General features: G+C 29.4%; 8 protein-coding genes and 1 long non-coding RNA gene across 11 annotated transcripts; 5 read left to right on the forward strand and 4 right to left on the reverse strand.

The window, feature by feature from the left end:
- Positions 1-72: 72 nt before the first annotated feature.
- LOC118072520 (uncharacterized) lies at positions 73-1,943 on the reverse strand. The gene is made up of 2 exons (XR_004691013.1): positions 1,378-1,943; positions 73-207 (listed from the first exon to the last, which is right to left on the reverse strand). It is a non-coding gene; the product is annotated as an uncharacterized lncRNA (long non-coding RNA).
- A 1,262-nt stretch (positions 1,944-3,205) lies between these two features.
- On the forward strand, positions 3,206-10,682 carry nan (transient receptor potential cation channel subfamily V member nanchung). The gene is made up of 15 exons (XM_035092207.1): positions 3,206-3,621; positions 4,045-4,152; positions 4,228-4,349; positions 4,690-4,868; positions 5,022-5,109; positions 5,183-5,359; positions 5,545-5,734; positions 6,068-6,221; positions 6,481-7,307; positions 7,432-7,597; positions 8,055-8,316; positions 9,585-9,766; positions 9,840-9,956; positions 10,288-10,413; positions 10,501-10,682. The coding sequence occupies exons 3-15, from the start codon at positions 4,259-4,261 to the stop codon at positions 10,618-10,620; spliced, it is 2,679 nt and encodes an 892-aa protein (XP_034948098.1). The 5' UTR covers positions 3,206-3,621; positions 4,045-4,152; positions 4,228-4,258; the 3' UTR covers positions 10,621-10,682.
- Positions 10,683-11,354: 672 nt separating this feature from the next.
- On the forward strand, positions 11,355-12,294 carry LOC118072482 (coiled-coil domain-containing protein 103). Its single transcript, XM_035092390.1, has 4 exons — positions 11,355-11,507; positions 11,583-11,854; positions 11,922-12,091; positions 12,275-12,294. Exons 1-4 carry the CDS (start codon positions 11,355-11,357, stop codon positions 12,292-12,294), a joined length of 615 nt encoding a protein of 204 aa, XP_034948281.1.
- A 157-nt stretch (positions 12,295-12,451) lies between these two features.
- On the forward strand, positions 12,452-17,378 carry LOC118072377 (probable phospholipid-transporting ATPase IIB). 2 transcript variants are annotated; one of them, XM_035092191.1, is made up of 3 exons: positions 12,452-12,969; positions 13,653-13,797; positions 13,881-17,378. In XM_035092191.1, the coding sequence occupies exons 1-3, from the start codon at positions 12,797-12,799 to the stop codon at positions 16,866-16,868; spliced, it is 3,306 nt and encodes a 1,101-aa protein (XP_034948082.1). In that variant the 5' UTR covers positions 12,452-12,796; the 3' UTR covers positions 16,869-17,378. The 2 variants fall into 2 exon arrangements, with proteins under 2 accessions (XP_034948082.1, XP_034948084.1); XM_035092193.1 differs by lacking the exon at positions 12,452-12,969 and adding an exon at positions 13,096-13,381.
- Positions 17,379-18,049: 671 nt separating this feature from the next.
- Positions 18,050-19,735, reverse strand: PheRS-m (Phenylalanyl-tRNA synthetase, mitochondrial). Its single transcript, XM_035092401.1, has 3 exons — positions 18,816-19,735; positions 18,451-18,743; positions 18,050-18,376 (listed from the first exon to the last, which is right to left on the reverse strand). Exons 1-3 carry the CDS (start codon positions 19,525-19,527, stop codon positions 18,074-18,076), a joined length of 1,308 nt encoding a protein of 435 aa, XP_034948292.1. The 5' UTR covers positions 19,528-19,735; the 3' UTR covers positions 18,050-18,073.
- A 135-nt stretch (positions 19,736-19,870) lies between these two features.
- On the forward strand, positions 19,871-21,422 carry Prx4 (Peroxiredoxin 4). Its single transcript, XM_035092301.1, has 5 exons — positions 19,871-20,188; positions 20,262-20,379; positions 20,670-20,909; positions 20,983-21,148; positions 21,289-21,422. Exons 1-5 carry the CDS (start codon positions 20,014-20,016, stop codon positions 21,340-21,342), a joined length of 753 nt encoding a protein of 250 aa, XP_034948192.1. The 5' UTR covers positions 19,871-20,013; the 3' UTR covers positions 21,343-21,422.
- On the reverse strand, positions 21,219-23,602 carry Caf1-105 (chromatin assembly factor 1, p105 subunit). Of its 2 annotated transcripts, XM_035092300.1 has the most exons (7): positions 23,349-23,602; positions 23,123-23,255; positions 22,705-23,011; positions 22,375-22,638; positions 22,072-22,299; positions 21,459-21,993; positions 21,219-21,370 (listed from the first exon to the last, which is right to left on the reverse strand). In XM_035092300.1, the coding sequence occupies exons 1-7, from the start codon at positions 23,487-23,489 to the stop codon at positions 21,362-21,364; spliced, it is 1,617 nt and encodes a 538-aa protein (XP_034948191.1). In that variant the 5' UTR covers positions 23,490-23,602; the 3' UTR covers positions 21,219-21,361. The 2 variants fall into 2 exon arrangements, with proteins under 2 accessions (XP_034948191.1, XP_034948190.1); XM_035092299.1 differs by having other exon boundaries at positions 21,219-21,993.
- Positions 23,603-23,962: 360 nt separating this feature from the next.
- On the reverse strand, positions 23,963-27,488 carry LOC118072484 (uncharacterized). The gene is made up of 9 exons (XM_035092391.1): positions 27,381-27,488; positions 27,127-27,325; positions 26,887-27,023; positions 26,635-26,754; positions 26,280-26,390; positions 25,989-26,147; positions 25,588-25,917; positions 25,395-25,478; positions 23,963-24,545 (listed from the first exon to the last, which is right to left on the reverse strand). The coding sequence occupies exons 3-9, from the start codon at positions 27,002-27,004 to the stop codon at positions 24,037-24,039; spliced, it is 1,431 nt and encodes a 476-aa protein (XP_034948282.1). The 5' UTR covers positions 27,005-27,023; positions 27,127-27,325; positions 27,381-27,488; the 3' UTR covers positions 23,963-24,036.
- LOC118072416 (angiomotin-like protein 2) lies at positions 23,981-25,468 on the forward strand. Its single transcript, XM_035092286.1, has 2 exons — positions 23,981-24,026; positions 24,111-25,468. Exon 2 carries the CDS (start codon positions 24,663-24,665, stop codon positions 25,155-25,157), a length of 495 nt encoding a protein of 164 aa, XP_034948177.1. The 5' UTR covers positions 23,981-24,026; positions 24,111-24,662; the 3' UTR covers positions 25,158-25,468.
- Positions 27,489-27,780: the final 292 nt, after the last annotated feature.

The following is a 27,780-nucleotide window of genomic DNA, read 5'->3' on the forward strand; positions in this document are numbered from 1 at the left end:
CGTTTTAAGTCATATCATTTTCATACGAGTCACCGCAAGATTGGGTTATAAATGATTATTTCATCGTGAGAATACACTGATATAGTTATATTTTTAAGTAATTAACATTTTTGTGTGATTATTCAGTTTGGCTAATTTATATTTAATCACTATTTTGAAATCTTCAGCGTTTATTCGAGTACACATGTTTCAATTCTGGTATTTTAGCTGAAACAGAAAACATAATACATATAGATTAGTTGTAAATTTTTTAAAATAACAAAGATTAATAATATTTCAATTTTATTAATTAATTATAAAAAAAGAAATTTGGAAGTGAAAGAATCTTATGTTTTATCTCGAACAAGACAACATTATTGTACACGAATCATCACTCACATGAAGAAGAATTATTTGTTTAGTTTAAACGGAGCTGTTGAAAAGTGAATTAGTCTTTAACAAAAATATTCGCATAAAAGCTTCCAACACAAAAATAAATTTTTGTTAGCGTATTTTATTATCATGAATCATTTTGGTGAATGATTAAGGATAATTAATTATGAGTAATTCACATTAATCAAACAATGTTTTTAATTATCACTTGATAAATAAGATGATACTTAAATAGAACATTCTTCATACTTTCCATCATGTTTATTGGAATTCATGCTCGCGTAAGAGGGTATGTCATTGGCATTCACACACGCATGACGTTATCAATTCTTTGATGATTCATAATTTGTTCAATGGAATTCTAATCATTCGGTTTTTTTTTACCAAATTTCACGTATCAATACGAAAGAATAAAATACAGAGATAAGATTTAAATCTTATGTACTGATGATAGATAACTTTACGTAATAATTATATCGATAAAATAATTGTAAGAAAAAATATTTTTGTGAAAGTTGCAATTCTGTGTAACAATAAATACAAGGCCAATTTAATGCATATCGAGAGATTTTAATAACAATACATGACTTATAGGGCACATTCTTGTCACTCGTATCGTTAAATAATAGTCATAGCCAATTTGAAATCACATTGACCTTCTTATATAGCGTAATATTTTTTATTGCTTTTTAATATGAAAATATCGTTAGAGGAGTCAGTAATAAATTAAAAAGGTTATAAATAATTCAAATACAAGTCAGTTAAATTCTATTATTTTTTAATAGAGTTTCTATTAACGTTAATTTTACTGTATGAAAAATATTTCAAGTTTTCATCAACAAATAGGCTATACTATTTTTGAAAAATTATATAAATAATTAAAAAACCTTTTGCATTGCACGTATAGATTATTTTTAAAATATTTTTCAGTTTATTATTAAATAAACCAATATAAAGTTCAGTACGTTCAATAAAATAGGATTGAAAATTGATTAAATAACTTACCGATTATATTGCAAAAATTCCTTAGCGATTGCACTTTATTGCAATTTCACTTCAAAGTGAATAGAAATTGTGATTAAATGTAAACTATTTGTTTATAACTGAATTTGATCTATTGATTAATGATTGTTTTATTTATATCTCAAACGTGTTATAATACTTCTAAGTTTCATTTCCTGCCCTTTCATTTTATAGCAATATTTTATAACTCTTGCTTATCCTCGCTTTCTCCCATTTTTCATTTACTCTGGTATTCCACTTTCCTACAGGAGCCCAAAATAGGATAGGTACATTCATTCTTGTATCGACATAAATTTCAGATGTTATTGTTGGTCGTTAGTAATTGTTGTTCTGTTCAAACTCATTAGATTTCTGTGTATTTGATTCATCAATTTTTTCTTTGATGGTGTCATCTGGCAAAGTCTTCATGGACTTAGCTCCTTTTTTTAAGCTGCAGATTTTAGCTTGAAACTTCTCAACAACTCTGGATATCTCAAACGAAATTCTCGTGACCAATCCCAGCTAGCTTTTTCTTCCTCATGATTAAAACGATGTGAAATATTATTCTATCCTGCTATTTAGTTAAAGAGCTGGACTACGAGTGGCATCACAAGTAAGAGTAAACATACGTGATTCTAAAAGAAATATATACTCCACTAATTTTTTCTCCATCTCAGCTGAAAATGTATTGTCATATCTTCCTAGACCTTTCTTTGCACCATTAACCTTTTTATTCTTATTTCTAGCACGTCTACGTAGAGCACTACTGGGAACACCGAAAGTCTTAGCAGCTTTTAACCAGCCCATTTTATTGTCTTGTACTGCTTGTATCATTGTTTCTTCAAGCCAGGTTTGTCTGTTTGTTTTACGAGTATATCGACCGACCATATTGTTCTACAAAATAAAAAAGGAATTACATGACATATATTTCTTACTTGTTTCATTTTAATAAAAAACAATATTTAGTATTTCGTGGATAAAGTGGCCTACTATCCCGTTTACATAAGAAAACAATATATCATTTTACCAACTTAGAGTACTACTCTTTCTTATTTGAACTGGAAAAAGAGGCAAATAAAATTGTTAATTATTTGAAAATATTTGTACAAAACTTTATAATTAGAAATTAAAGTGGGCAATGAAAAAGATTCTCAAACTCTTTACTGATTGTTGTCTTATCTCAAAAAAATAATATTGTTGTCGGTATCAGTATTGCCAACTTCGTACCATAGGATGTGCTCATTAGAATCCAGACAACATTCTATTGAATTTTTCTGTTAGACTCGCGTATACCATTATAGGCCAGATCCCCCTATGCAAATTCTTGAGTCGTATAAATTTCAAACGTTTCTGTAAGCAGTATTAATAACTCAAAGTGCGAATTACATGCATGATTCGCTTCGGAAATAAACATTAAACTATTTTCTACAATATATATACACACTATAAATCAAAATTATTGTAGAGTAGTAACATTTTTGCAACAGTATATTTATTTTTAAAAGTAATCATTAATTATTGAATTTTTTATTTTTTTTTTATTGTCATGATAAGTTTTTCTTTGCTTATGCATATAAAGCATTTCATACTTCTCAATAATATCTAAAAAATATTGGAACTCAAAAAATTTAAAAAATTTTATTCCTGAATCACTAAAATATTTTGATACAAGTATTTTTGTTATGAGGGTGTTGAGAAATAATGTATATCATTTTAAAATATGTAACCTTAACCTAGTTTTTAACCGATTAATCGTATTTTTTATCGGATGAATTTAAATTGAGAAAAGCTATAAAAAATTACTATAAATCTTAGCTTACAAACAGGCAAATGATCTCTTGGTTATGCAATCAACAACTAAAAATAATATACTTGTTCCGCGTTTACTCGTCAAACAATTAAATACCTTTAAACCAAAGTCATATAACAGCCCACATATAATAGCTAAGCTATCCATCCATAGGATATGAACATTTCTCTAGATATTTATCCAGCTGTCAGAGTCTAATTTTAGGCAATTTACAATCATCATCTTATAGCACTAATTGTTGACAAGATCTTTGACTTCTTAAGGACCACATGTCAATGAACTTGAAGTCATCAAATTCCTTTTTTTTTTTATTACTGTACATCTCTTCATGTATTAATTAGAATTCCGATTAATACATTGTAAAAAATTTCAATGGACTACATGTGTCATGTGTAAACACTTGATACACATCGTTATAAAAGATTACTTACATAGAGGTATGTATATAGGTGTGTCAAACATCTTTAATAGCTTCATCGTCGCCGTCGTTAACACGTTTGCCGTCAAAACAAAGTGTTATCATTTAGTTTGATTTTTTAAAATCTTTTTTTCTTGCTATTTTTTTATCTTTTAAAAAAATCAACTGACAAGGACGATTAAATTTATTATTAGTGGGGCAAGTGAGTGTGCAATTGCATTTTTTTTAACAACAAACTCACAGTAAAAGCTACGATCAAGCCAGAAAAGAGGTCGTAGTTTATTTTTGTGTGCTAAAAATGTTAATCCTCAAAATAAAGAATAATTATCATTCATATTTTTATACTTATATTTATTTTCATCCAGCATATCTTTAGTGCTGGCTATATTTTGATTTTACTGATAATTCATGTACTAATTAATTTTGTTTTAATTAATTTCAGGGACATGATTGTTTATTGTTTTGATTCTATATAACATACATAGCTAATTGTGGATGTGTAACAATGTGTATAATCGATGGAGATATATCATAGCAACCAGCAGCTTTGGTAGACCAGATACTTACCTAAGATTAAGACTAATTCTTTTTTATATTGTAAACATTTTTAAAAATTAAATTTTAGGCCATAGAAATTGGATTATAAATTTTAAAAAATGGGAAATACTGAGAGTAATGTAACAAGTGGAGTGAAAAAGCAGACAGATACATCCTCAATTCTTCTTTATAAATTAGTCGACTTGAAAGGTAAAACAATAAAATTTTGATCTTTCATTATTAAACATTTACTTTCTAGATCTAATGCATTGTATAAGAATGACGTAAATGCAATGTTATGGATTGAATAGAATATAAAATGACTCAACTGACCATTTTGGAAAGTCAAGTGCTATGATGTGTTGTTGAGTACGTCGAGCAATTTTAGCGATTTAAACAACTGTGAGCATGCTATGACGTAATGGCAAAACCACGTGCTAAAAGCGCACTATCGTTTTATTTTATCGAATTCCGTGCATATTTTTATTTACCTTGAGTCGGGGAATTTTTTACTCAAACATACAGATGAAGGGAACTAATTTATTTGTAGGTGGAGGCTTACTTGTTGACATGATGAAACGAGCCACGCAGACGAAACAATATGCAGAGTTGGATCATGCTATCAGAACTAAAGTTGAACCGTTTCTCTATAATAAAGGGAAGGGAAAGTGGATACCAATAGATAAATTAGTATTAATGAGAAATAAAGAACGCCCTCGTCATAAAATGGTAAAAATATTTCCTCATAAATTACTTTTTAAATTTATCTACAAAATAATTTATGAATGATGAAAGAAGAAAATAAATGAAAAGGATGAATTTAACAATGTTCCAAAAACTTGATTGAGAATAAACATTAATAAGGTTTTTTTCGTTGATAAGTTGCCGGTATTAAAAGCTATGGAAAATCCATCAGATTATGATGTTACAAAAGATATTAGTGATGAAGATGTTGACGAAAATAAAATAGGTAAGGAAAGGTTTATTAGATAAAATATGGAAATATGAATGAAATAATGTAATTTGGGAAATAAATAAAATAGATAAAAGTAAGTACCGAGAAGTCTGCTGGAATTTAAGTGATCGAGGAGCAGTTGGTGAAACGATTTTACATCTGTGCATGCTAAACGCCACAGCTATTCATGCTGATTTGGCTAAACGATTACTACGTTTTTATCCGAAGCTTATAAATGACATTTACCTCAGTGATGAGTATTACGGTAGGCTATTATTTAACTATGACATCATTTTTACATCAATAGACGTGATAATAATAATTGTAGATACCTCATCATACTCATCATCATTAGTATTAATTAATTTATCAATTTATCACTTCATTTCCGACTGATTATCATTATTTATCCATCAATTAATTGAGTCTACCTTATTATTATGAACTCAGGAGAAAATGTTCTACATATTGCAATAGTCAATGAAGATCCAGCAATGGTGAAATTTTTGTTAGACAGCGGAGCAAACGTTCATGAACGTTGTGTTGGTAATTTTATGTGTCCAGAAGATCAAAAGGCTTCACGTACAGACAGCCTAGAACATGAATGGCCCTGTGTTAGTGTAGAAACTAATTATGACGGGTAAAATATATCTCTAATCATAGCTATTTACACTGAAAATAACATTACTTTCATAATACAAAATTTTTATGAGAATTAATAGTTATTTATTCACACAGAAAAAAATCTTTGTTGTTCAAATTCTTATTTCATTTATACTATCATCAAAACGTGACAAAAATCTAAATACATTCTCAAGCTACTTTTTGCAAACATTATGTACACCTGTATTATGTAAATAATAAAGTCAAAATAATCACAAAATTCACTCTAAAATAACTTTTTAAATAGTATTAATGTTATTGCTGTTAATTGATAATGAGTTTTGGAATTAATGAATATTTATGTTTTTAGGTACGTGTATTGGGGTGAATATCCGCTTAGCTTTGCAGCATGCTTAGGTCAAGAAGAGTGCTACCGATTGATGTTAGCCAGAGGTGCTGATCCTGACAAGCAAGATTCAAACGGGAATACTGTGTTACATATGCTAGTTATTTATCAGAAGCTTGTACGTATCATTATCCCTATTTTTGTTTAATTAATCTAAGGTAGAACAAGGTTGTTTACTATAAAAAAAAATTAACAGCTGCTGTCCGTTCAGAGAATGATTTATGTGTCTTTGTTCTGAATTAAAATCTATCAAATTCAGTTAATCCATTATCTAAAGAGAAATATTGATTGAAAAAAGATGATCATAGTATTATTAAAATTAATTTTTAAGAGCCTTATTTATTACTAATAAATTTTAATTATTAAAATATTTTTAGGCAACATTTGACATGGCTTATGAAGTTGGCGCCTCTCTATCCATTAAAAATAATAAACAGTTAACACCACTAACACTCGCAGCAGAGCTTGCCAGAATAGAAATGTTTTTTCACATTATGAATATTGAGCGTGAAATATATTGGCAGATTGGTAGTATTACTTGTGCGGCCTATCCCTTACACCAAGTTGATACAATAGACACTAATACCGGAGCTATAAATAATATTTCAGCATTAAATCTCGTCGTTTTTGGAGATAAAGATGAACACTTGGAATTGATGGATGGTGTTCTTGTAGATCTTCTTAACGCAAAGTGGAATACATTCATAAAATCACGATTTTATCGGCAATTTTTTTTATTCGGATTTTATTTTATCTTTTCTCTGATAAGTTTCACCTTACGACCAGGTCCATCACCTGCATTTACAGGTAAAGCTTCTATGACAGCTGGAACTGAATCAATTTCTTCCACTTCAGTAACTGTAACTCCTTACACTGAAAATCCTGAATCTTCCAATATGTCAGTAATAATTGATCATTTGGCTTCTGCGGTCAGTTCAAAATTTGTATCAGACTTTAATAAATCTCTGTCGAACTTTGATTCCGAAACTTTAATTTCTTTATTAACAAGTAATTTAACTTCAGTTTTGAATAAGTTTATGAATTTTACTGTAAATGACAATCAAATCTCGACATCGAATTTATCTTCATTCAGTGAATCATTGATAAATATTCATGACAGTGGAAGTGTAAATAATAATCATACAACAGACTCTACTCTTATGGATTCACCAATTACACCTGGTCGAAGCTCTACAGAGACTTGGTAAATAAAAAAACTTTTAATTACTTCTCAAAAATGTAATTTAAAGTAAAAAATTTATTGCTTAAAAAATTAACTAAAAGGATCGTCCGTAAACTATAGAAAGAATAAAAATTTTTTCTGATAGGTGGGAGGATCTGACAGAAGAATGTAGACTCATGCAGTTGGAATCGCCCATTGCAAAAATCAGACTGACAGCAGAAGTTTTTATGGAATTGGGAGCTATTTTATATATTGCCGCAGCTCTTCGAGAGGCCAGATTTCTAGGTCTCAATATGTTTGTTGAGAATCTTGTGAGTAAAAAAATATAAGATTCTTTAGTAGAAGTGACGTTAATGACAGTAATAATCAAGTAGCAATGATAAATAACATATGAAAATGAACAAACATTTTTTGCTACTGATTTTTATTTTTTTTAATGATTTATTCAGGCATGAAAAAAAAGCGAACAATTAGATACAGTTTTTATTATTAGTTATTAACATCTCATAAGTTTTTTACAGTAGTTTAGCTTCATATTAACCATCTCAAATTGTCATTCATTTTGATGAATTACTTAGTCCTTCTCAGCAACATAAAAATTTTTTCAATCGTAAAAAGTGGCTATTTATAATTTTAAATTCCTTATTGCAATATTTTTTTACTATGTATAATAAATATTTAATTACTTTGCTTTATTGTCAGTTAATTACTTTTAGTGTTAATTCTTATTAATAGATCCTTAAGAATCTAAATAATTTTACTTTCCAGATGACTGCACCATCACGCGTAATGTTTCTTTTCTCTTGCTGCATTCTACTGTCATTTCCATTTCTACGTTTGGCTTGTGCAGACAAAATTGAAGACATTTTAGCAGTAGTTGTTATGTTAACAACAGCTCCATATTTCCTTTTTTTCTGTAGAGGTTTCAAAACTGTAGGACCTTTTGTTGTGATGATTTACAGAATGATTATGGGAGATCTTCTTAGATTTGTTACGATCTACTTGGTCTTTGTTATGGGGTTCTCTCAAGGTAAACATCATAATTAATTAAATAAGACATTTATATATTATTGAATTTATTCTTGCAACTATTTGAATACATAGTTTTAAATATTAAAAAAAATCGTACATTTATGACGCTCATTTGACTGACATCATTCATATCGTTGATGGGTTTATAAAATTATGAATAAGTCTGCAAAAAAGCTTAAAACTTGACCTTGCTATGAATATTTCAACTACTTGAATGCCTATAATGCGCACTATAGGAAATAGAAAGCCTTCGTATTTTTACTGAGATAAAAAAAAAATTACTTTCGCATGAACAAAATTTTTTTATTTTAATTTTATTGCAACATGTCAAGTACTAATGTAAAATAAATAATGCAAAAAAATTTTTGAAACATCTATTTAAATAAAAAAAAAATCATTTAAATTAATGCTTTTTATTAATCAGAAGTAGAATTTCTGTTTTTTGGTAAAAAATTAATTTAAATATTTTATTGAACTGCAGAATAAATTGTTATCAATTTATTATTAACATCATAACAGCCTTGCTTATACATATTGCCTATCTACAACTTCCTTCTCAGAAAAAACCATTTTTCTCTTTGCTACAATTAATATGATTCTTGAGGCCAGTTTTCTACGGCAAAAGATGTGGGTCAAGACAGCTAGTTTACATGCCTGAGGGTTGAAACAGACCGTTAATGCGTTGGTGGTGCTAAAGGCAATTTATGGATTACAAGAAGGCAAGCAAATAATCGCCACTATAAAGAGTATAAAATCGCTAATAATCAAGGCTTATGAGGTTTAATAGTTCAACAATGTCACAACAAATGTTTTCTCCATAAGTGTGATACAATGAAACTGATAGGAGCAGTGATCTCATGAGCTGCAACAGCTCCCGAGATCATAGTTATGATATAGGATTGTTGATTAACATTGACATATTTTCAATATGCGCATATTTATCAAGTGTGATCAAGTCTCAGTTCCATTATGCCAAGGTCAAGTTACGTAGCAGATCTTCATCTTTGAAGATCATTGCACAAGATTTAAGCTGCCAGAGCGATTCGCGAGTACCATATTTATAACAACACTCATAGTCGTGACACACTAATGTAGTTTATAACCACTCCCATTTAGTAGGAGCTACATACTGTCTATTAGCTTTAAAATATTCATTCTCTCTCATTTACTTTACATCGTTTGAAGATAAATGAAGATAAATATACTTACATTAACATTCTCATTAATAGATAACTACTTTTTTATTTTTATTTAATTATGTTACAGCTTACTACATCATTTACCTATCATTTGATGACCCTCAAACTCCTGAGGGTGTTGATGACACTGTCAGCAATCCAATGCCTTCACCTATGGAAAGTATCATGGCTATGTTTCTCATGAGTTTAACTACTTTTGGAGATTATTATGCTACCTTTGAAAAAACTGACCATGAAATTTTAGCAAAGGTATTTACACTGATAAGCTAATGATTATGAAAATCTTCTTTTTTAATATTTAAATATGCTAATCATTTTCCAGTGTCTTTTCGTGGTATACATGGCAATAGTTGCAATTCTCCTTGTTAATATGTTGATTGCCATGATGGGTAATACTTATCAAAAAATTGCCGAAACTCGAAACGAATGGCAAAGACAGGTAATTGACCACGGTCGATATGAATAGCGCGACCATCTGTGAAAGTAGCACTCGTTTACGTAATTTTTGCAATGTAATGTAGGACAAATTTTAAAAAACACATCACGCTGGCACACTCGGTATTCTTGAATCTGAATGAATGACTCAACGAATATTTTTGAGTGCATTGTCATTCTTTGTAATGATATTTTTAATAGTTAATGATTTTAAGAGTGAGATGATATAGATAAAAACATTTTAAGATTTAGAATTAATAACTAATTATAGGTATGAATATACATTTTGATTTAAAAAAAAAAAACGATTAACAATCATTCACTCAATTTTTTAGTGGGCTAGAATTGTCTTGGTGGTTGAAAGAGGTGTGAGTCCAGCAGAAAGATTAAAAAAGTTGATGGACTACTCTCAACCTATGTCCGATAATCGACCAGCGCTAGTCTTACGTTTACATCAATCAGTAATAGCAAAAATATTCTTCTTTAATTTGATTATAATAAATAATTAAAATGATGTCATAATAATTAATTCATTCCTGAAATATTAGGAAGAAGATAAAGAAGAAATGAAAGAAATCCTAGAGATGAAAAGGACTCATGATAGATTGTACAAGAAGCGAATGGAACGAGAGAAGAAGGAGAAATCTCTAGACTCATTACATACTTAAGATATGAATGTTAATAAAAATTAGTTGTAATTTATTTCAACTGTTTTTAATGATAATATTAAAAAATTAAATGATTATGGCTTTATTTTTTCAAACAGCCATTTACTTCACTGGTTATTAAGTTATTTTAATTTAAATCAGTGACAGAATTGAATTTATATGCAAACTACTTGAATGATTCTCTATAATTGAGATAATTTTTATTACAACAACCAGGAAAAAATTACCAATGTGTTTATTTTTTTTTACAAAGGTGTAATTGTTTAATACAGATTTCTAGATAATAATTTTCTGAGGTTGATATATTATCAACTTTTTTTAACATCACGTTTCTCATCTAGAAAAATATAAATATACACATACACACCATCAATGGCTGACTTCATCAGTAGTCATGGTAATTTCTGGACTATTAAGTTAATGGAAAATTTCAGAATTTAATGAGTTCATGATCCTATGTTTCAAAGAAATTGTGATTTTGTTTGCAATATCAAATGTTCTAAATGACCTAGATAAGGTTGATGATTTTAAATTGTCGTGAATCAATGATTTTTTCATATAACTTTTCATTCTATAAAGTCAATTTAAATCGCGTCAACTAGTCGTCTTATATCCATCATAAGTATAATAGATTTATCACCTTAGTAACGAGCTCTGTTTTCATGTAACTTAACCTTGAGCAAAGTAAGATAGAGTTTGTTAGAAAATATTGAATTGCCAATCTACAATTGAGAATGAGTATTTTAAAGCACTCAATTAATTATGAAGGTCTAGAAGAAGAGCTTCAGGAAGCTATTAAAATGGACACCTTACATAAGCTGCAAAATGATGCAAAGATAAGAGCTCTAGAACAACATGTACCAACTTATGAACATTTTAGACAAATGGTAAGATGTTATACGACGTAATAGACATTAATATTATTCTTATATGAATGATAAATCAGTCTAAATTATTTCCAGGTCAATGGAGCACATTTGAAACCATTGGAACGAAAAGATACCATAGAAAAAAAAGCCATCAATTGGAACCGCTTCAAAGAAGTAGCTGGAAAATGTGAAAATCATTATGATTTAAGTGATGATAAAAAAGATAAAAAATTTACAGCAAATGAATACAATCGAGATGGTATGATTAATAATAAAAAATACTTAACTATGATAGAAGATTTCAATCACCAATGGAATTCATTAAACACTAATGAAAATAAACTAAACTTTTTAATAAATATACGGTAAATATGTTTCTTTGATCATAAAATATTCATTTATTGTTTATTTACAAGAGTAATATTTTTTCAGTGATTCATTAACTAAAATATTCGCTGTAGAAATAACGACAGAAATTTTGTGTAAGATGTTAAATACATGTTTAAAGAGTCTACCAGAAATAGAAAATTCGAGGGCAATTCTTGATATTTTAACTACTATCACCAAGTGTAATCGATTTGATTTAGCGGTCACTTTTATGAGCCATGAAGATAAATTTTTTTATAAGGAATTATTTAAACAGCTTATCAAGAAAAATCGAAATAATAATCAAGACATTCGTACAATACTTGATTTGGCTACGAAATATCAAATGAATTGTAACTTTGATGAAGGTAAATAAATTTTTCATTCAATAGAAATAAACTATTTTATGTCATAATTAGATAGAGCTATTAATCAATAAATACTTTATACAATAATAGTTATCACAAAAAATATTTAGATACTTACTTATATCAGATAAAATATTTGTCGGCTCCAAAACACATTTTAAAAAATTTATCGGAGCATGTGCACTAGAAAAATTTGATCACGTGATCAGTTTTGTCCAAAATGGCGCCGCCCATAGTCGGAAATTTTTTGTGTCGTAAGACGAGTCACAATTTTTCTAACGCAGTTTTTATTTTATTTTTATAATGATTATATCATCATTATAAAGAAAAAGTGTATCAAAAATAATATTTGAGAAAGTTAAAAAATATTTTTAAACTATTAAAGCTTGTTCTATTTAACATTGAAATGAGTGATTATAATTTACAAGTTTATTATAAAAATTGATAGAACATTTTGTATTTAAGTTTATACAAAGATTTAATAATGTAGCAAGTACTGTTACAAGTTAAATAATTAGTTTAAATTATTAGATAGTTTTCAATGAACTTGGAAAGAGTGTTTACATCAACAGAATGAGGTTGGAAGAAATGCCATTACGAATGAGTTCATCTGATGACCGGAATTTTGAAATGGATGAGGAGACTGATTATTTAATACAACCTACTAATGATAATTTGAGGCCCTTAATCATTAGAAATCGTCGAATCAATGCATGTACAAGATTTTTCAAATATTTTTTATGTGGGTAAGTAAATTGAAATCAAAGTTTTTCTCTTAAATTTAAATTTCCCGCGCTTTGTCTTCGATGTATCGATTGTTGATAACAATAAAAATAAATTTGACATTTCGCCATCTTGTACAAAAACAAGTCTCATATTGACACTTGACAGCAATTCATGTATAATTTACAACAAAAAAATATGCGACGGAGTACATAATTATTTATTGCCGTGATAAATAATACATCGTTATTACTCATAATTTAACGGTAATATTTCTTGTGCGTTCCAAGGGATTGTTGAATTAACATCAAATTATCTAAATAACAATTCTGATGAAGAACCAAGAGAAATGGAAACTCACAGCAATGTTATAAGAATGTCGAAGGAAGACATCCCACTGATATCTAAACCGCGAAATGTCGCTTCTTGGGCAAGGTGACGTATTGTTTATAGTCTTCTCAATACTCGACTTGCCATAATTAATATAGAAAAATTATCTAGATTGTTCATGATAACAGCTCATTATAGTAGTAACCTTAAAAAAATAGATTGATGGGTATCCAAATGATTCATTATTGCCCGTTATCAATTGTTAATTGGTGGTCATCAATTTAGTTAATCATTCTTTTTTGTTAATATAAAATTAATTAAAAGTTTCAATTAGTTTTTAATTGGTTAACACTAAATATTATTTTGTTCATTACAGATGCTGTACGTGGATGTGGAGACGGTGTTGCAGGGAAAGAGAATACAAAGCAAGAACTATACACATTGGTAAGCCAATGTATGAGAAATTTCCTACCAACGTTATTCGAAATCAGAAATACAATATCATCACTTTTCTACCTCTGGTTCGTAATTTTTTATTACCAGAATTTACTCCTAATAGCAATTAGAAATATTAGCATAAAAAATAATCGATATTATTTTATAGGTTTTGTTTCAACAATTTAAGTTTTTCCTGAATCTCTACTTTCTTATAATGGCAAGTTCTCAATTTATAAAAGAACTTAAAATAGGATATTTGTATACATATTGGGGACCACTTTGCTTTGTATTAACTGTAACAATCTGTCGAGAGGCTGTTGACGATTTTAGAAGATACAAAAGAGACAAAGAAGTGAATGGACAAAAATATTACAGACTAGTTAGAGGTTCTGACACTCCTGAGCTGGTTCCGAGTTCAAAACTAAAGGTTGGTGACATGATTATTGTTGAAAAAGGTCAAAGAGTTCCTGCAGATTTGGTTTTATTACGAACAACTGAAAAGTCCGGATCTTGTTTTGTACGAACTGACCAATTGGATGGAGAAACTGATTGGAAATTGAGACTAGCTGTTCCAGCAACTCAAAAACTTGAAAGTGACGATCAATTATTTAAGATAAAAGCGAGTTTATATGTTGAAAAACCTCAAAAAGATATTCATGGTTTTATTGGAACATTTACCCGAGAAGATGAATATAATAGTGAAGAGAGTCTTGGTGTAGATAATACACTCTGGGCAAACACTGCGGTTGCTTCAGGTTCAGCTTTAGGAGTTGTAGTTTACACTGGTCAAGAAACACGGTCATTAATGAACCATTCAGCTCCAAGATCAAAGATTGGCTTACTTGATCAAGAGATTAATCAACTAACTAAAGTTCTATTTGGCGCCGTAATTGGTTTAGCTTTGGTGATGATGTGTTTGAAAGGGTTCAATGGACCTTGGTACTGTTATATGTTCCGGTTTGTCCTTCTCTTCTCTTACATCATTCCAATCAGTCTTAGAATCAATCTAGATATGGGTAAAACATTTTATGCTTGGTGTATTCAAAGAGATAAAGAGATAAGTGGCACTGTAGTAAGAACAACGACAATTCCCGAAGAATTAGGACGAATTTCCTATTTATTAAGTGATAAAACTGGAACATTAACACAAAATAAAATGGTTTTTAAGAAACTTCATTTAGGTACTGCATCTTATGGACAAGAAACTTTTGATGAAATCACGTCAGTTTTAAATAATTATTATCCACCAAATGGACTGGAAACATCTCCTGCAAAAACAGTCATTCAGATGTCTGGAGGAAAAGTACGAAGATCAGAAAATACACGGATTTTCGAAGCTGTTCATGCTTTAGCACTCTGTCACAACGTAACTCCAGTTTATGATGATGTCAATAACGATACAGTGAGTGTAGAAACAACAGAGACAACAGACACGGGTTCTATTCAAAGTCAAACAGAATCTGACCAACATTATTATCCAGATCAAACTCGAAATTATCAAGCATCAAGCCCAGATGAAGTGGCCTTAGTCAAATGGACTGAAGAAGTTGGCTTAGCGCTTTTCAGAAGGGATCTTAATTTTTTAGAACTAAAGGCGTCTAATGGACAAATATTACGATACACTATTTTACAAGTTTTTCCGTTTACCTCAGAAACCAAGCGCATGGGAATCATTGTAAGAGAAGAAATTAGTTCAGAAATAACATTTTATCTGAAAGGCGCGGATGTTGTTATGTCCGGTATTGTTCAATACAATGATTGGCTAGATGAAGAGTGTGGTAATATGGCAAGAGAAGGATTGAGAACATTAGTAGTAGCGAAAAAAAATTTGACAGAAGAACAGTACACTGATTTTGAAACAAGATATAATGCAGCACGATGTGCAGTCAATGACAGACCGTCAAAAGTAGCCGCTGTCATTGAAAGCCTTGAAAGAGAAATGGAATTACTTTGTGTTACCGGAGTAGAAGACAGGCTCCAAGATCGGGTACGCCCTACGTTAGAATTACTGAGAAACGCTGGAATAAAAATATGGATGTTAACTGGAGATAAATTAGAAACAGCTACGTGTATTGCCAAGTCTTCGAGACTTGTATCACGTACTCAGGGACTTCACATTTTTAAACCAGTTGTTACAAGAACTGATGCTCATCTAGAACTCAACACTTTTCGAAAGAAACAAGATTGTGCCTTGGTTATCAGTGGAGAATCCTTAGAAGTCTGTCTTCAATACTACGAACAAGAATTCATGGAACTGGCTTGTGGTTCTCCAGCAGTAGTTTGTTGCCGATGTTCACCAACGCAAAAAGCAGAAGTGGTGACGTTAATTCAGAGTCATACTGGAAAAAGAACAGCAGCAGTGGGAGATGGTGGAAATGATGTGTCAATGATCCAAGCAGCTGATGCTGGCATTGGTATTGAAGGATTAGAAGGACGTCAAGCATCTTTGGCTGCTGATTTTTCTATTCCTCAATTTAGTCATTTGTCAAATTTGCTACTTGTTCATGGTAGAAGGAGTTACAAGAGGTCTGCTGCTCTGAGTCAATTTGTAATTCACCGTGGACTGATTATTTCAACAATGCAAGCTGTATTCTCTGCTGTTTTTTACCTTTCATCTGTAGCTTTATACCAAGGATTTCTCATGGTTGGTTACGCTACTATATACACCATGTTTCCAGTATTCTCATTGGTTTTAGATAAAGATATTTCACGTGAAGTAGCGATACGTTTCCCAGAATTATATAAAGAACTCAGTAAAGGCCGTTCTTTATCTTACAAAACATTTTTCATGTGGGTTTTGATTAGTATTTACCAAGGAGGTATAATCATGTACGGTGCACTAATTATGTTCGAAGATGAATTCATTCACATTGTGGCTATCAGTTTTTCCGCTCTTGTATTGACCGAATTAATTATGGTTGCTTTAACTATAAGAACATGGCATCATATAATGGTTATTGCTGAATTTTTATCTTTAGCACTGTACCTGCTGTCATTATTTGTTTTAAAAGATTATTTTGATGCTGAATTTATTACAACTACAGGCTTTCTTTGGAAAGTTTTAGTAATAACACTCGTTTCGTGTTTGCCGCTTTATGTCCTGAAATTTTTACGAAAGAAATTTTCTCCACCCAGTTATACGAAATTATCGTGAACAATTTAATTTTTGTTTGTTGCTAAGTTGGCTAATAAATTTTTTATTTCTATCAATGGACATCAATAAAGATGGTATATAATTTCTTTATTACTTTAATAGAAAATTAAAATATAATTTTTTATAAATCTCTGAAAAATCGATTTCTTATTCTATAAAATTGATGCAGGAGAAAAAGAATTTATTAGTCAAATTAATATTACATGTTTTTAAAAACAAAATATGTAGCTTGTAAATTATACTGTAAATATTCACATAAAATTAAGTTCCTGAAAGATAACAAAACATATTACGAATATAAAAAGAATAACAATTATGTCCTGCCAACATAAAAATCTGCAATTTTTACATAAAATCTCATCGTGAAGATAAATTTTGCGAGCATTTAAAAAATTCAGATTTATGTAAAATATATATATTTCAGTGCACAGACATTATTATGGTTAATTGGCACTAAAAGGATAATGGGATTTATAGCAGAAAGAAATTAAAGATTTTTTTAAGCAGAAATTAATTGGTCATTTTCTCATAGAAATAGAAAATTAATTTTTTCCAATATTTAAATGAATTTTTTATTGTTCATTATGACTAAAGAATAAAAACTATTATGAGTAGATATTTGATTTAAGGCTGATTATTTGAATTATCTAATTTTACACATTTTTTATAGCTGATACACCAATAAATGTAATTCTGAATTTTACTTTGATTGCTCTATTTTAAAATTATTCATAAGAATAATTGTTTTTCGTTATTCGTATTTAAAATAATTGTTATTATACTCTATTAATTTTAACTCGTATATCATATAAAAATAATACTAAGGCATTTCTACTGTTGTACCAAATAACAATATTGGAGGAGCTACCTATATTTATTTCTCGATTAGTGAAGATTAAATAGAAAAACAATCGAATTGTTGGTAAATAATAAATTTAATAATCAATTGTAACTATTGACTTCCTACATGTATGCAAGAAATTGATATTGTTTGCTAATATTATGTTTTATTTCGGATTAAGTATTTTAAATAAAATAATATATTCACTAATATTTTCTTTTATTTTATACAACACTTTCTTTTTTTTCATTTATTGTTGTTATTAATCATAATTAATAAGAAAAAATATCAAGAGAATATAATTTACAGTTAAAATGTACAAAAAAAAATCAAAAAATTTAAATTTTAACATCTTATAAGAGTTTTATTGTTTTTTATTTCTAACTTCAACTTTTAATTCTTTTTCTAAAGTTTCAGCGATTTTTGCATGTATCACATTTACTTCTTTTTGCGTTAATGTTCGTTCCATGTGTCTGTATACAATTCGATAACATTGAGATTTTCTTTCCGTTTTAGGATGAACAAATTCATCAATTAGATCGATTTGTTCAACATAATCTCCTCCTACTTCTCTAACGATATCATAAAAATCATTCACACAAAAGTTATTATTTTCCGGATACCAAAAGCTTATGTCGTTGGCTAGTTGAGGATAAATACTAATAGGCTGAAAAAATCAGTTATTATTAATTATCATTAATTATTTAGAAAGTGTATGTAATGTTTTGATTTTTCATTTACCTGATAGACTACATTGGTGTCGGGGTCTTCAAATCGAAATTGCTTCAAAAATCCGGTATCGGTACTCCAAAATAAGCGAATGTCAGGGATTTCATAACAACACATTGCAAGTCTTTCAAGACCAAGTCCAAAAGCCCAGCCAATTTTATCATCAACTCCACAATTTGTCAATATATTTTGTCTAATTATACCACATCCTAGTATCTCCATCCAATCACCATCATACATTATTTCTAATTCCCAAGAAGGATGAGTGAAAGGAAAATATTGGTCTACCCAACGATGCTTTACATCTAGTGGAAATAAAAAAAAAATTATTTCAAAGTTCTTGATTAATCTTCGAACAAATTGTAAATACTACTTACTTTTTCCAAATAAAGTCTTGGCTAAACCAGCCAATTTGGTTTTCATATCATATTCCATCATTTTTACCGCTTCCATTGTATGAATTGCTTGTTTATCATCACTTTCATCTTCTCTATCTTCAAACAACCTAAATAATTCTGATTTATTTGTTTTTTTAAAAACCTCTTCGGCTGTACAAAGTCGTACAGCATCGACCTGATGAAAAACTGGATAATGAGTAGAATCAATTTCATCTCTTCTGTAAACATCTCCCACAATCAAAAAATTATCCAAGCCCATATTAATCAACTCTGCTTGATGAGCAGTTGTATGTGCTCTGAGAAGTTTATCATGATTAATGTAATAACAATCAGACTTATTACGACTTGAATGATGTTTAGGGACTAAGAGTGAGTCAAAATTTTGTTGAACTGTGACAATAGGACTGAGATTATCGCAAACACTAAATACTGGGTTGCCAGCTTTATTTTTGTAAGCTTTATAAAAATAATTCACTATTCTTTGACGCATGTGAGACAATGGATGATACGGAGTCAAGTGTAAATTTTTACCAACTTTAACAAGGATTTGCGGAGTAACATTGGTCCATTCATCCGTTATGAATTTTTGATTTAATATTTCTATTTCATCAGGAAACTTTTTTGTGTTAGTTATTGTTGAAAATCTTCGAATAAAAATATTTAATTTTATGTTACGAACTATCGGCATCATGATGAATATTCTTTTTGTGTTAGTCTCTTGATTAAAATCAGTTGATCAATGAAAATAAAACAATTGTCAATTAAATATCTTCTTAAAATTTAATTAACTCCAATATAATCACTTGACACAACATATTTTCATAGTTTAACTGTTTTTAATTCGAAAGAGACAACGGGGTTATGTTATTTTTCTGTAAAAGTATAAAATAAATTGAACGAGCCAACATGCATGCAGTCTGCTAAATTGAAGAACTGTATCATTTGATGATAAAACTTCATAGTAAGTTACCTTCAGAAACGTTGAATAAATTGTTTCCTCTGAAGTAAACGCTTGAAGAAGATCATGAAGTTAGCAGACATCAAGTAGCTATAGATACGTGTTATTTATTTTGGTTTGCATTTTAATTTACAATTTATAAGAAAACTTGAAACAAAAATATCTCAAAAGTAGTTTATTAAAGGAATAATAAATCAGAGTTGAATAAATTTAAATAAAATGGAGAATTTTTTGACAATTTTATTTACAATTTTTTATTTAATAAATTATACAAGTAACGTGTCTGCTTTTCATGATGGAAATAGTGAAGCCTGTTACTCATATGCCGGGGGTACTGTTTATCCTGCTGGCAGTCAACATGCTGACCATCAATTACATACAACTAAAGCAGTCAGTGAGTAATTCATTACGTAAATATATGGTAATTAGATTCCTTTCATAATTTATTTTTTAAATTTCAATCATAGTTGGAAAACCTGCTCCTTTTTGGGAAGGAACGGTGGTTGTTAATGGCAAGTTTGAAGAAAGAAAATTGACTGATTACAAAGGAAAATATCTTGTATTTTTCTTTTACCCTTTGGATTTGTAAGTTTATTTATAATAATGATAACTTGAATGAAATACTCATTATCAATACAAAAAATTACATTTTTATTGCACAATGATTAAAAGTTCAAATTCATTCTAATCATTAGTGATATTTTTTTATACTATCGTTTTATTGTGCAAACTAATAAATATTTATAAGTAAAATGTTCACTAAGCAGCAACTATTTAGATATTAATAGCAAAAATTGATTTGACTAATTAATTGATTAAATAATCATACTCAATCTTATTTAAAATTTAAATAATTGTTATATAATTTGTTTTAGTACATTCGTATGTCCAACGGAAATTTTAGCATTCTCTGATAGAGTGGAAGAGTTTAAGAAATTAAATACTGAAGTAATCGCTGCTTCAGTAGATTCGCAATTTACACACTTGGCATGGATAAACACTCCACGAAAAGACGGTGGCCTTGATAAGATAAAAATTCCACTTCTTTCTGATTTAAATCATAAAATATCAAAAGATTACGGAGTTTATCTTGATGATCTCGGCCACACATTACGGTATATATTTTCTACTAATACTGTAGAGTATTTAATATGAACATAATTCATATTTTTATTAATGTTCTTACAGAGCATTATTTATAATTGATGGAAAAGGTATTTTAAGGCAAATTACAATGAATGATCTACCAGTTGGTCGATCAGTTGATGAGACTTTAAGATTAGTTCAAGCTTTTAAGTATACCGATGAACATGGAGAAGTATGTCCAGCAGGGTGGAAACCTGGTCAAGATACAGTACGTCATCATTTTTTTATGGTCGTGTTTAATTTTTAAATGGAAAAAATTAATGTACAGAACACGATAATTAATCTTTAGTAATTAAGTTTATGTACAAAATATTCGTATAAAAATATTAATTATCCAATTTGTTGCAGATAATTCCAAATCCTGTGGATAAGAAGAAGTTTTTCGCTCAAAATTTTCACTAATGGTGCTATTGTGACATTTTTACAATCTCTATAAAAATAAAAATATTTGTCGTCTTTTATAATTAAATTTTATAAACACATGACTAATAATAGCGTTGTATTTATTTTTCACCAACTTTCTTACGACTCGGACTGGACAGAGTAATCAAAGGTACTCTTCGTGGAGTCCTTGGAGCTACAGGTGGCACAAATTTTGGAGGGATTGGCTCTTTTTTTTCTTCGGTCTTTTGCGACGTATTTTGAAGAGCACTTTCATCACTAGATTCAGTACTTATGTCATAAACAAGTTTAATATCTTCAGTATCTTCGACATCGAGAATTTCTGATTCCGGTTTTTTCTCAATTTTCACAAGTTCACTTTTATCTTTTTTCTCTTCTACCTTTTCAACGTCAGATTTCTCAATCATTTTACTCAATTCAAATCTGTTAACATCAACATCCATTGCTTCTTCGTTTTCATCGGGAAGGAAATCCTTTTTTGATGTTTGTTCTGAAGTTTTTGTTTTCTTTTTAGGTTTCACTTTGTTATCAGTGTAAGCCATTGTGGGTTTATCACCTTTGTATATTTCTCCTAATTCTCCTTCTTTAAAATGTATGATCGAACAGTATCCGTCACTTGATGAAACAACCAATATTCTAGCATCAGAGGACCTAAAAATAATAATGAAAATATTTTTTACTGACATAATGAATAAATTAAATGACAACAAAAAAAATTCTAAAACTTACCACGCAACATCAGTTAAATTAGTATAATGAATATTAGAAATGACTGCTATAGGTGAGATTTGTTGAGTATCATAAATAAGAACCGATTTACTAGTAGCTACAGCGAATACTAATCTGTAAGGTAACGAAATCATTGATTCAGGACCATTACTTCGCAATTCAAAGTAAACTGGACAGCATTTCACAGCAGTAGATATTTCGTTCAATGTTGGCAATATCATGATTGGCCTATTATAAAAAATTAAATTATTAGCTTAATTGTTTAATTATAAATTCATAAATAACAAAAAAAATTGAATTTACTCTTTACGATTATGCCTTGAAAATACTATAGTTGAATTGGATGGTGTTTCAGTCGAATCTTGTGGTTCAATTATTCCTGATGGTGCAATAATTAACGATCCATCAATCGTATATGTCAGTCTTCTAAAGAATGATTTAAATGTATCGTCATGGAATAATGTCAAAACTTTATTCTCTAATGGATGTCCTGGTGGAGTAGGAATCTTGGCTTTGTGAACTTTTTGAATAACTTTCATGGTATTGATGTCAAACAATCGGCAAATCCTATTTTAAACGTAAATACATTTTACAGGAATGCTGATTTAAGATTAAAACGATTGATTATCATACCTATCATTGCTGAGTGTTGCAATGTGTTGATTACATGGATCCCAAGTAACTCCTTGAACAATTCCTTTGAAATTTGACAAAATGCTGGTATTTTTACCCGTTTGTGCATCCCAAATAATAACAGTTTTGTCAGCAGATCCAGATGCAAGCATATTACTATCTGGAGACCAGCTAATATCGTAAACATCTTCATAATGTTTTCTTAACACCTTCCAGAGCTCCCATTTTTCTTGGTTTATTTTTTCGTCGCCTAAAAGTGGGAGTAGCGTTGAACCTTCCTTTGATTTCCATAAAATAATCACACCATCTGAAAATGAGAATTAAATAAAATATTCATGGCGTTTATCTTTTGACATTAATAATTGTTTGTATTGATTAGATCGATGACAATTCCTCATTTATTTTATTATTGTCTTACCATCATCACCCGAGGCTAAAATTGTTCCAGAAGGAGAAAATCGTACAATATTCACCGTTCTTTGATGTCGAGTCAGATCGGCTACACAATCGACTCTAGCTGTACCGGTTTCTTTTACTGACAAATGCCAAACCTGTTAAAAAATGTTAAAATAATAACGAACAAATTTAGGGAAGTGAAAATAATATGGATAATCTTGTAGAACAATTTCCCTTCATTATATTACCAAAACGTGTGTATCAGATCCACCGCTAGCTAAACGCCAAAAGGATTTGCCATCAGCATCTTTTTTTAAACCTCCTTCTATATCAATACTTAATACTGGATCACGATTATGCCATGCTATCTCCAAAGTAGTACACTTCATTTTAATATAAATAATCTAATTCTTTATTAGTACTCCTAAATGTTTATGATAAAATTTTGTCTTAACCTACAAAGACTTGAGGAATGTTTGCTTGATTTATTATGTACCCAATAGTTTTCCCGCAAATTTTAGAGTGACTTTAATTTTATCATTTTAACAATGAGATGGCGACAAGTGGCATTTCTGATATTGTACGTTCTGGAAATTTTTTGAAATTGCCATAATTACAAAGTAAATGATTTTTTGTAATTATTTTAGATGATCTAGAAAAGAAATCATTTAATACCAAAAGAAACGTGAACTTGAGTTTTAAAAATAAATAAAATCAATTGTTAGATTTAATTTGTCTTTATTTGATGAGTTACAATAAATTAATCATTGAATGAAATGTGAAGATAAATATTTCAATAAATAGGCATCAAATAAGATAATAAATTAAAGATTTCATCATAGTGATAGAATGGAATAAACTGATTATAGTAGAAATAAATAAATATTTTGAATAAAATGTGTTATGATGAAATCAGTTCGTTGAAGGTATCAACAATTACATTTTTTTAGTTGCGTTAATTTCTTGGTTGACAATTTTAGGCACAACAATTTTTTCATTGGTTGATTCAGATAGGGCAGCACGGCTCACACGAATGTTGGTGAATCCAATGATTCTCTTGATTTCACGTGAGATAAATCTAGCGACGATGAATTCATAACCAGCAGATGTTGGGAAGATCAAAGCACGGCAGATAACTGTTTCGCCAGCATCGATATGTGGGATTTCGAAGCAGTATGGTTTGCCCAAGTTGTCAGCCTCAATCCAGAATTTTCCATCAGTTAATGGAGTTGACAATGGGTTGACGAATTTGGCTGTGATCAAAACTTCAGAGTCTTCTTCAATTGTAGCTGAGAATTTGGATTTTGCTTCAAGAGACATCTCAACTTTCAATTCGGGTTTGGTTTCAGTTTCAATATTTTCACTGCATTTTTCAGCAACAGGAACTTTCTTGCTGGAATCTTGATGGATCTCAGTTGTTTTGGTGGTCAAAGATTGAGTTACTTCTGAAATTAAAAGATAGGATTAATATCATTGGATACTCTCTTTTATATTTTATTGATAATTATTCAACATTATTTAGTTCGAACAATTAAGTAGAAACAAAAAAGTAGCTCTACTCAATGGATATGAATAATAATATGAGTTTACAACAGCAATTAGAAGAAACTATTGACATTCGAGATGAATGTTTACAAATGATTGATGGTTTAAACAATAGAATAAATTATTTACTAGAAGAAAGAAGTGTGTTGAGTGGAAATATTAACAATTTAACTCGAGAAAATCAAAGATTAATAGCAGAACTTGAGTCAAATGTCACATTGTTAAGAGATGTAGAAAGATTGAGAAATGAGAATAAAATTTTGAAAAGAAATTTACAAATAATAACTCAGAAACATGAAGATTTAGAGAGAGTTCATGTAAATGACCTCGATGAGACACTTAGAATAATAAATGATATGCAAAAAGAACACGAAGAATTGTCGAAACAATTAAAAAATAAAACAGAAGAATTAGAGGAGAAAAAACTTTTAGAACAAGAGAATTCAAGATTACTGCAGCATGAAATTTCCCATTTAAAAAATATTATTGAGCAGCTAATGAACCAAAGTTGAATAAATTAATAAGACATAGATATTAAAAAATTGTCAATGAAAAGTAATGAAAAATTATAATGACTAGATATAAAAGAATATTAAATTAATGACATTATTAATTACGTTATCAGAAGCAATGATTCATTTTATTCATTACTTATCATACTATTTAATCATATCGGTATTTTTTATTAAATAAAAATTAATGAGTTATAGAAAAATGAAACTTTATGTCTGACACAAATATTAGCATACCTTTTTTGGTAATTTCGGATACTTCTTTAACTCCACACCATTCAGCAGCATCAATTTCTTTGATCGCAGCATCATCAGCATCTTCTAAAAACAAAAGTATCAGTATTTATATTTAGATTACAAATTTAATGTATGATTCTGATCAATAATACTTCGAAAGATTGAAAAATTTTTGAAATAATTTTTTACGTACCAGTTTTTTGAGATTTAGTAGAAACAGAGGATTTTTTGATATCTTCAACTGGGGTTACTACTGGTTCAGCACCGTAACACACGGCAACAACAGGTTCAGGGATGGATTGAGATTGTTCGGAAACATCAGCGGTCTTTACAACAGGTTCAACTTCTTTAACGATTTCAGAATCTTTCTCCATCTCACAAGCTTCATCAGTTTGATCAACAGATTGAGAAACTTTCTGTGTTTCTTGAGAAACAATGGAGGTTTTTTTGGTGATTTTAGTTTCTTCAACAATCTTGATCTCTTCAACTTCTTGAACAGATTCAGTGCAGATAACTCCAGCTGCTGATAAATAGAAAATAAAATGAAGTTTACTTCAAAGTAATTAATAATGAAAGTGAAATTGATATACATACCAGCTTCTTCAGGGGCAGCAACGGTGGATTGTTGGCTGTCTTCAGTTGGGTTGATGGATTGAACTACCTGGCTACCATAACATGCTTCAGTTGATTGTTGTACAGGGCTTTCCTCTTGTTGTCCACTATGTTGTTGATAGATCTCATCTCCTGACAACGCTAAAGTCCGTCGTGAATCACAAAATTAGATATTAAAAAAAAATATAATATACTTATTTAGAATATAAATTAGAAAAAAAGTATACCAATAATTGAAAACACAAATAAAAAAAGAAGTATTAATAAACAAACCATCTTCTTCTTGTACAGCAAGACATGCTTGTCCACTCTCTTGACTAACATAGCATGGCTCTCCCACCGTGGTGATTTCTTGTCCTGATTGTTGCTGACCGTACTCATTTTCTAATAGCAATAATTTCATTAATGTTGTCGTTATTGTTTTTTGACTATTAATCGGATTGTCTTATATTTCTTATCATTGATTAATGTATATTACTAATGGATACAGTTTACCTACTTATTAGAAAAATACTTTTACATTAAAAATACATTTTCAAACTAGGAAAAATGCATAAAAGTGAATAATGATTTATACTAGCATGATATCAAGAATATATTAATATTGATTTTGATTGTTATTACGAACCAACTTCCTCCTCAGAAGTGCCAATTGATTGTCCATCACTTTCGCCGTATGAAATGAGTTGGTTCATTTCTTTGATCTCATCTTTATGTTGGCTGTTGTAGATCTCCTTCTCAAGGAAATCTGAAATTATCCGTTAATATTATTTAACTTGTATGATGAAGTTCTCAAATTAAACATTAACTTATAAAAAATAAGTTTGTCTTAGCAGCAAAAAAAAAAGATTTTGCTTAATTACTATAATTATTTACTTACCGCGAGTGGATTTGCTCTCGTCCTTGATTGATTTTGAATTTTTGCTTTTGCCACTTGATCGGGTGTTGATGGTATTACCGAAGGTGCTGTTGATGGCTGATCTCAATGCTTTAGACATTTTGGATAGATTGGTTTATCTAAAGAACAATTACATGTTTATTTTACATTTTTTCTTTTAATTTATACTTATGGAAAAAAGTTTCAAATAATTTGTAAATAATTAATAGTAAACTATATTACCTTGGTATAATTCCAAAAAAGTTGATAGATTCCAAAAAGGTTTTGGAGATTGTTGATTAACACACAAGCTTTGCTAGTTAGAACAAAGAACTGCTGGTGAGTGCTGTTCAATTTCGAGGAACCAATTTTTATATGATCCGAAAAATAGGTTGTTTCCCCACTCTTTTAATGTTTATGCAGTATTTTATGGTATTTAATTCTAGGAAATTATAGATGCTGGTTAAGTGATAAAGAAAAAGATATTAAAAGTATACCTGATAAATTGCATTGTCGTTCTAATAAGATACTTTAATTACTATTTTATGACTTATTAATTGATCTAAAGAAATTACTATTGTAATATCCCTTGAAATAAATCAAAGATAACACCTTATTAGTAATTTTTTTGGATAAACATATCTGAAAATGTCATAAGAAGAACAAGTTTTTAGATAATAATGTCATAATTAGAACTGGTTTATTAATAATTATTATTAGTTGATCTAATCGATAACTATTTATATTTATAATAATATCAACAGTAATTATTTTTTACCTGTCAATTACGATAAATTAAATAATTGCAATTAATACTGCACAATCAACAATAATTTTGATGAAAAAATACAAAAAAACATTGTAAAAATATATTAGTGACATTACATTTCGAGTAAA

Source organism: Chelonus insularis, unplaced genomic scaffold (assembly GCF_013357705.1).
Source record: "Chelonus insularis isolate UGA/USDA-ARS -01 unplaced genomic scaffold, ASM1335770v1 contig_93_pilon, whole genome shotgun sequence".
NCBI classification, from domain to species: Eukaryota; Metazoa; Arthropoda; class Insecta; order Hymenoptera; family Braconidae; genus Chelonus; species Chelonus insularis.

What these genes read in the sequence shown, in the direction of transcription:
- Prx4 (XM_035092301.1), top strand. Translation starts at nt 20,014, where the DNA reads ATGGAGAATTTTTTGACAATTTTATTTACAATTTTTTATTTAATAAAT. An exon ending in GATCTCGGCCACACATTACG is followed by an intron (nt 20,910 to 20,982) that starts GTATATATTTTC and finishes ATGTTCTTACAG; the next exon opens with AGCATTATTTATAATTGATG. An exon ending in GGAAACCTGGTCAAGATACA is followed by an intron (nt 21,149 to 21,288) that starts GTACGTCATCAT and finishes AATTTGTTGCAG; the next exon opens with ATAATTCCAAATCCTGTGGA.
- LOC118072416 (XM_035092286.1), top strand. Translation starts at nt 24,663, where the DNA reads ATGGATATGAATAATAATATGAGTTTACAACAGCAATTAGAAGAAACT.
- PheRS-m (XM_035092401.1), bottom strand. Translation starts at nt 19,527, where the DNA reads ATGATGCCGATAGTTCGTAACATAAAATTAAATATTTTTATTCGAAGA. An exon ending in CAAGACTTTATTTGGAAAAA is followed by an intron (nt 18,744 to 18,815) that starts GTAAGTAGTATT and finishes TATTTCCACTAG; the next exon opens with ATGTAAAGCATCGTTGGGTA. An exon ending in ACACCAATGTAGTCTATCAG is followed by an intron (nt 18,377 to 18,450) that starts GTAAATGAAAAA and finishes TGATTTTTTCAG; the next exon opens with CCTATTAGTATTTATCCTCA.
- Caf1-105 (XM_035092299.1), bottom strand. Translation starts at nt 23,489, where the DNA reads ATGAAGTGTACTACTTTGGAGATAGCATGGCATAATCGTGATCCAGTA. An exon ending in GATCTGATACACACGTTTTG is followed by an intron (nt 23,256 to 23,348) that starts GTAATATAATGA and finishes ATTTTTTAACAG; the next exon opens with GTTTGGCATTTGTCAGTAAA. An exon ending in TTTAGCCTCGGGTGATGATG is followed by an intron (nt 23,012 to 23,122) that starts GTAAGACAATAA and finishes TCTCATTTTCAG; the next exon opens with ATGGTGTGATTATTTTATGG.
- LOC118072484 (XM_035092391.1), bottom strand. Translation starts at nt 27,004, where the DNA reads ATGTCTAAAGCATTGAGATCAGCCATCAACAGCACCTTCGGTAATACC. An exon ending in TGCTGTACAAGAAGAAGATG is followed by an intron (nt 26,148 to 26,279) that starts GTTTGTTTATTA and finishes GACGGACTTTAG; the next exon opens with CGTTGTCAGGAGATGAGATC. An exon ending in ATCCGAAATTACCAAAAAAG is followed by an intron (nt 24,546 to 25,394) that starts GTATGCTAATAT and finishes TTTTAATTTCAG; the next exon opens with AAGTAACTCAATCTTTGACC.
- LOC118072482 (XM_035092390.1), top strand. Translation starts at nt 11,355, where the DNA reads ATGAGTATTTTAAAGCACTCAATTAATTATGAAGGTCTAGAAGAAGAG. An exon ending in ATGAACATTTTAGACAAATG is followed by an intron (nt 11,508 to 11,582) that starts GTAAGATGTTAT and finishes AATTATTTCCAG; the next exon opens with GTCAATGGAGCACATTTGAA. An exon ending in TTTAGCGGTCACTTTTATGA is followed by an intron (nt 12,092 to 12,274) that starts GCCATGAAGATA and finishes TGTCATAATTAG; the next exon opens with ATAGAGCTATTAATCAATAA.
- nan (XM_035092207.1), top strand. Translation starts at nt 4,259, where the DNA reads ATGGGAAATACTGAGAGTAATGTAACAAGTGGAGTGAAAAAGCAGACA. An exon ending in CCTCAGTGATGAGTATTACG is followed by an intron (nt 5,360 to 5,544) that starts GTAGGCTATTAT and finishes TTATGAACTCAG; the next exon opens with GAGAAAATGTTCTACATATT. An exon ending in TGTTATGGGGTTCTCTCAAG is followed by an intron (nt 8,317 to 9,584) that starts GTAAACATCATA and finishes ATTATGTTACAG; the next exon opens with CTTACTACATCATTTACCTA.
- LOC118072377 (XM_035092191.1), top strand. Translation starts at nt 12,797, where the DNA reads ATGAGGTTGGAAGAAATGCCATTACGAATGAGTTCATCTGATGACCGG. An exon ending in TTCAAATATTTTTTATGTGG is followed by an intron (nt 12,970 to 13,652) that starts GTAAGTAAATTG and finishes TGTTCATTACAG; the next exon opens with ATGCTGTACGTGGATGTGGA. An exon ending in TCATCACTTTTCTACCTCTG is followed by an intron (nt 13,798 to 13,880) that starts GTTCGTAATTTT and finishes ATTATTTTATAG; the next exon opens with GTTTTGTTTCAACAATTTAA.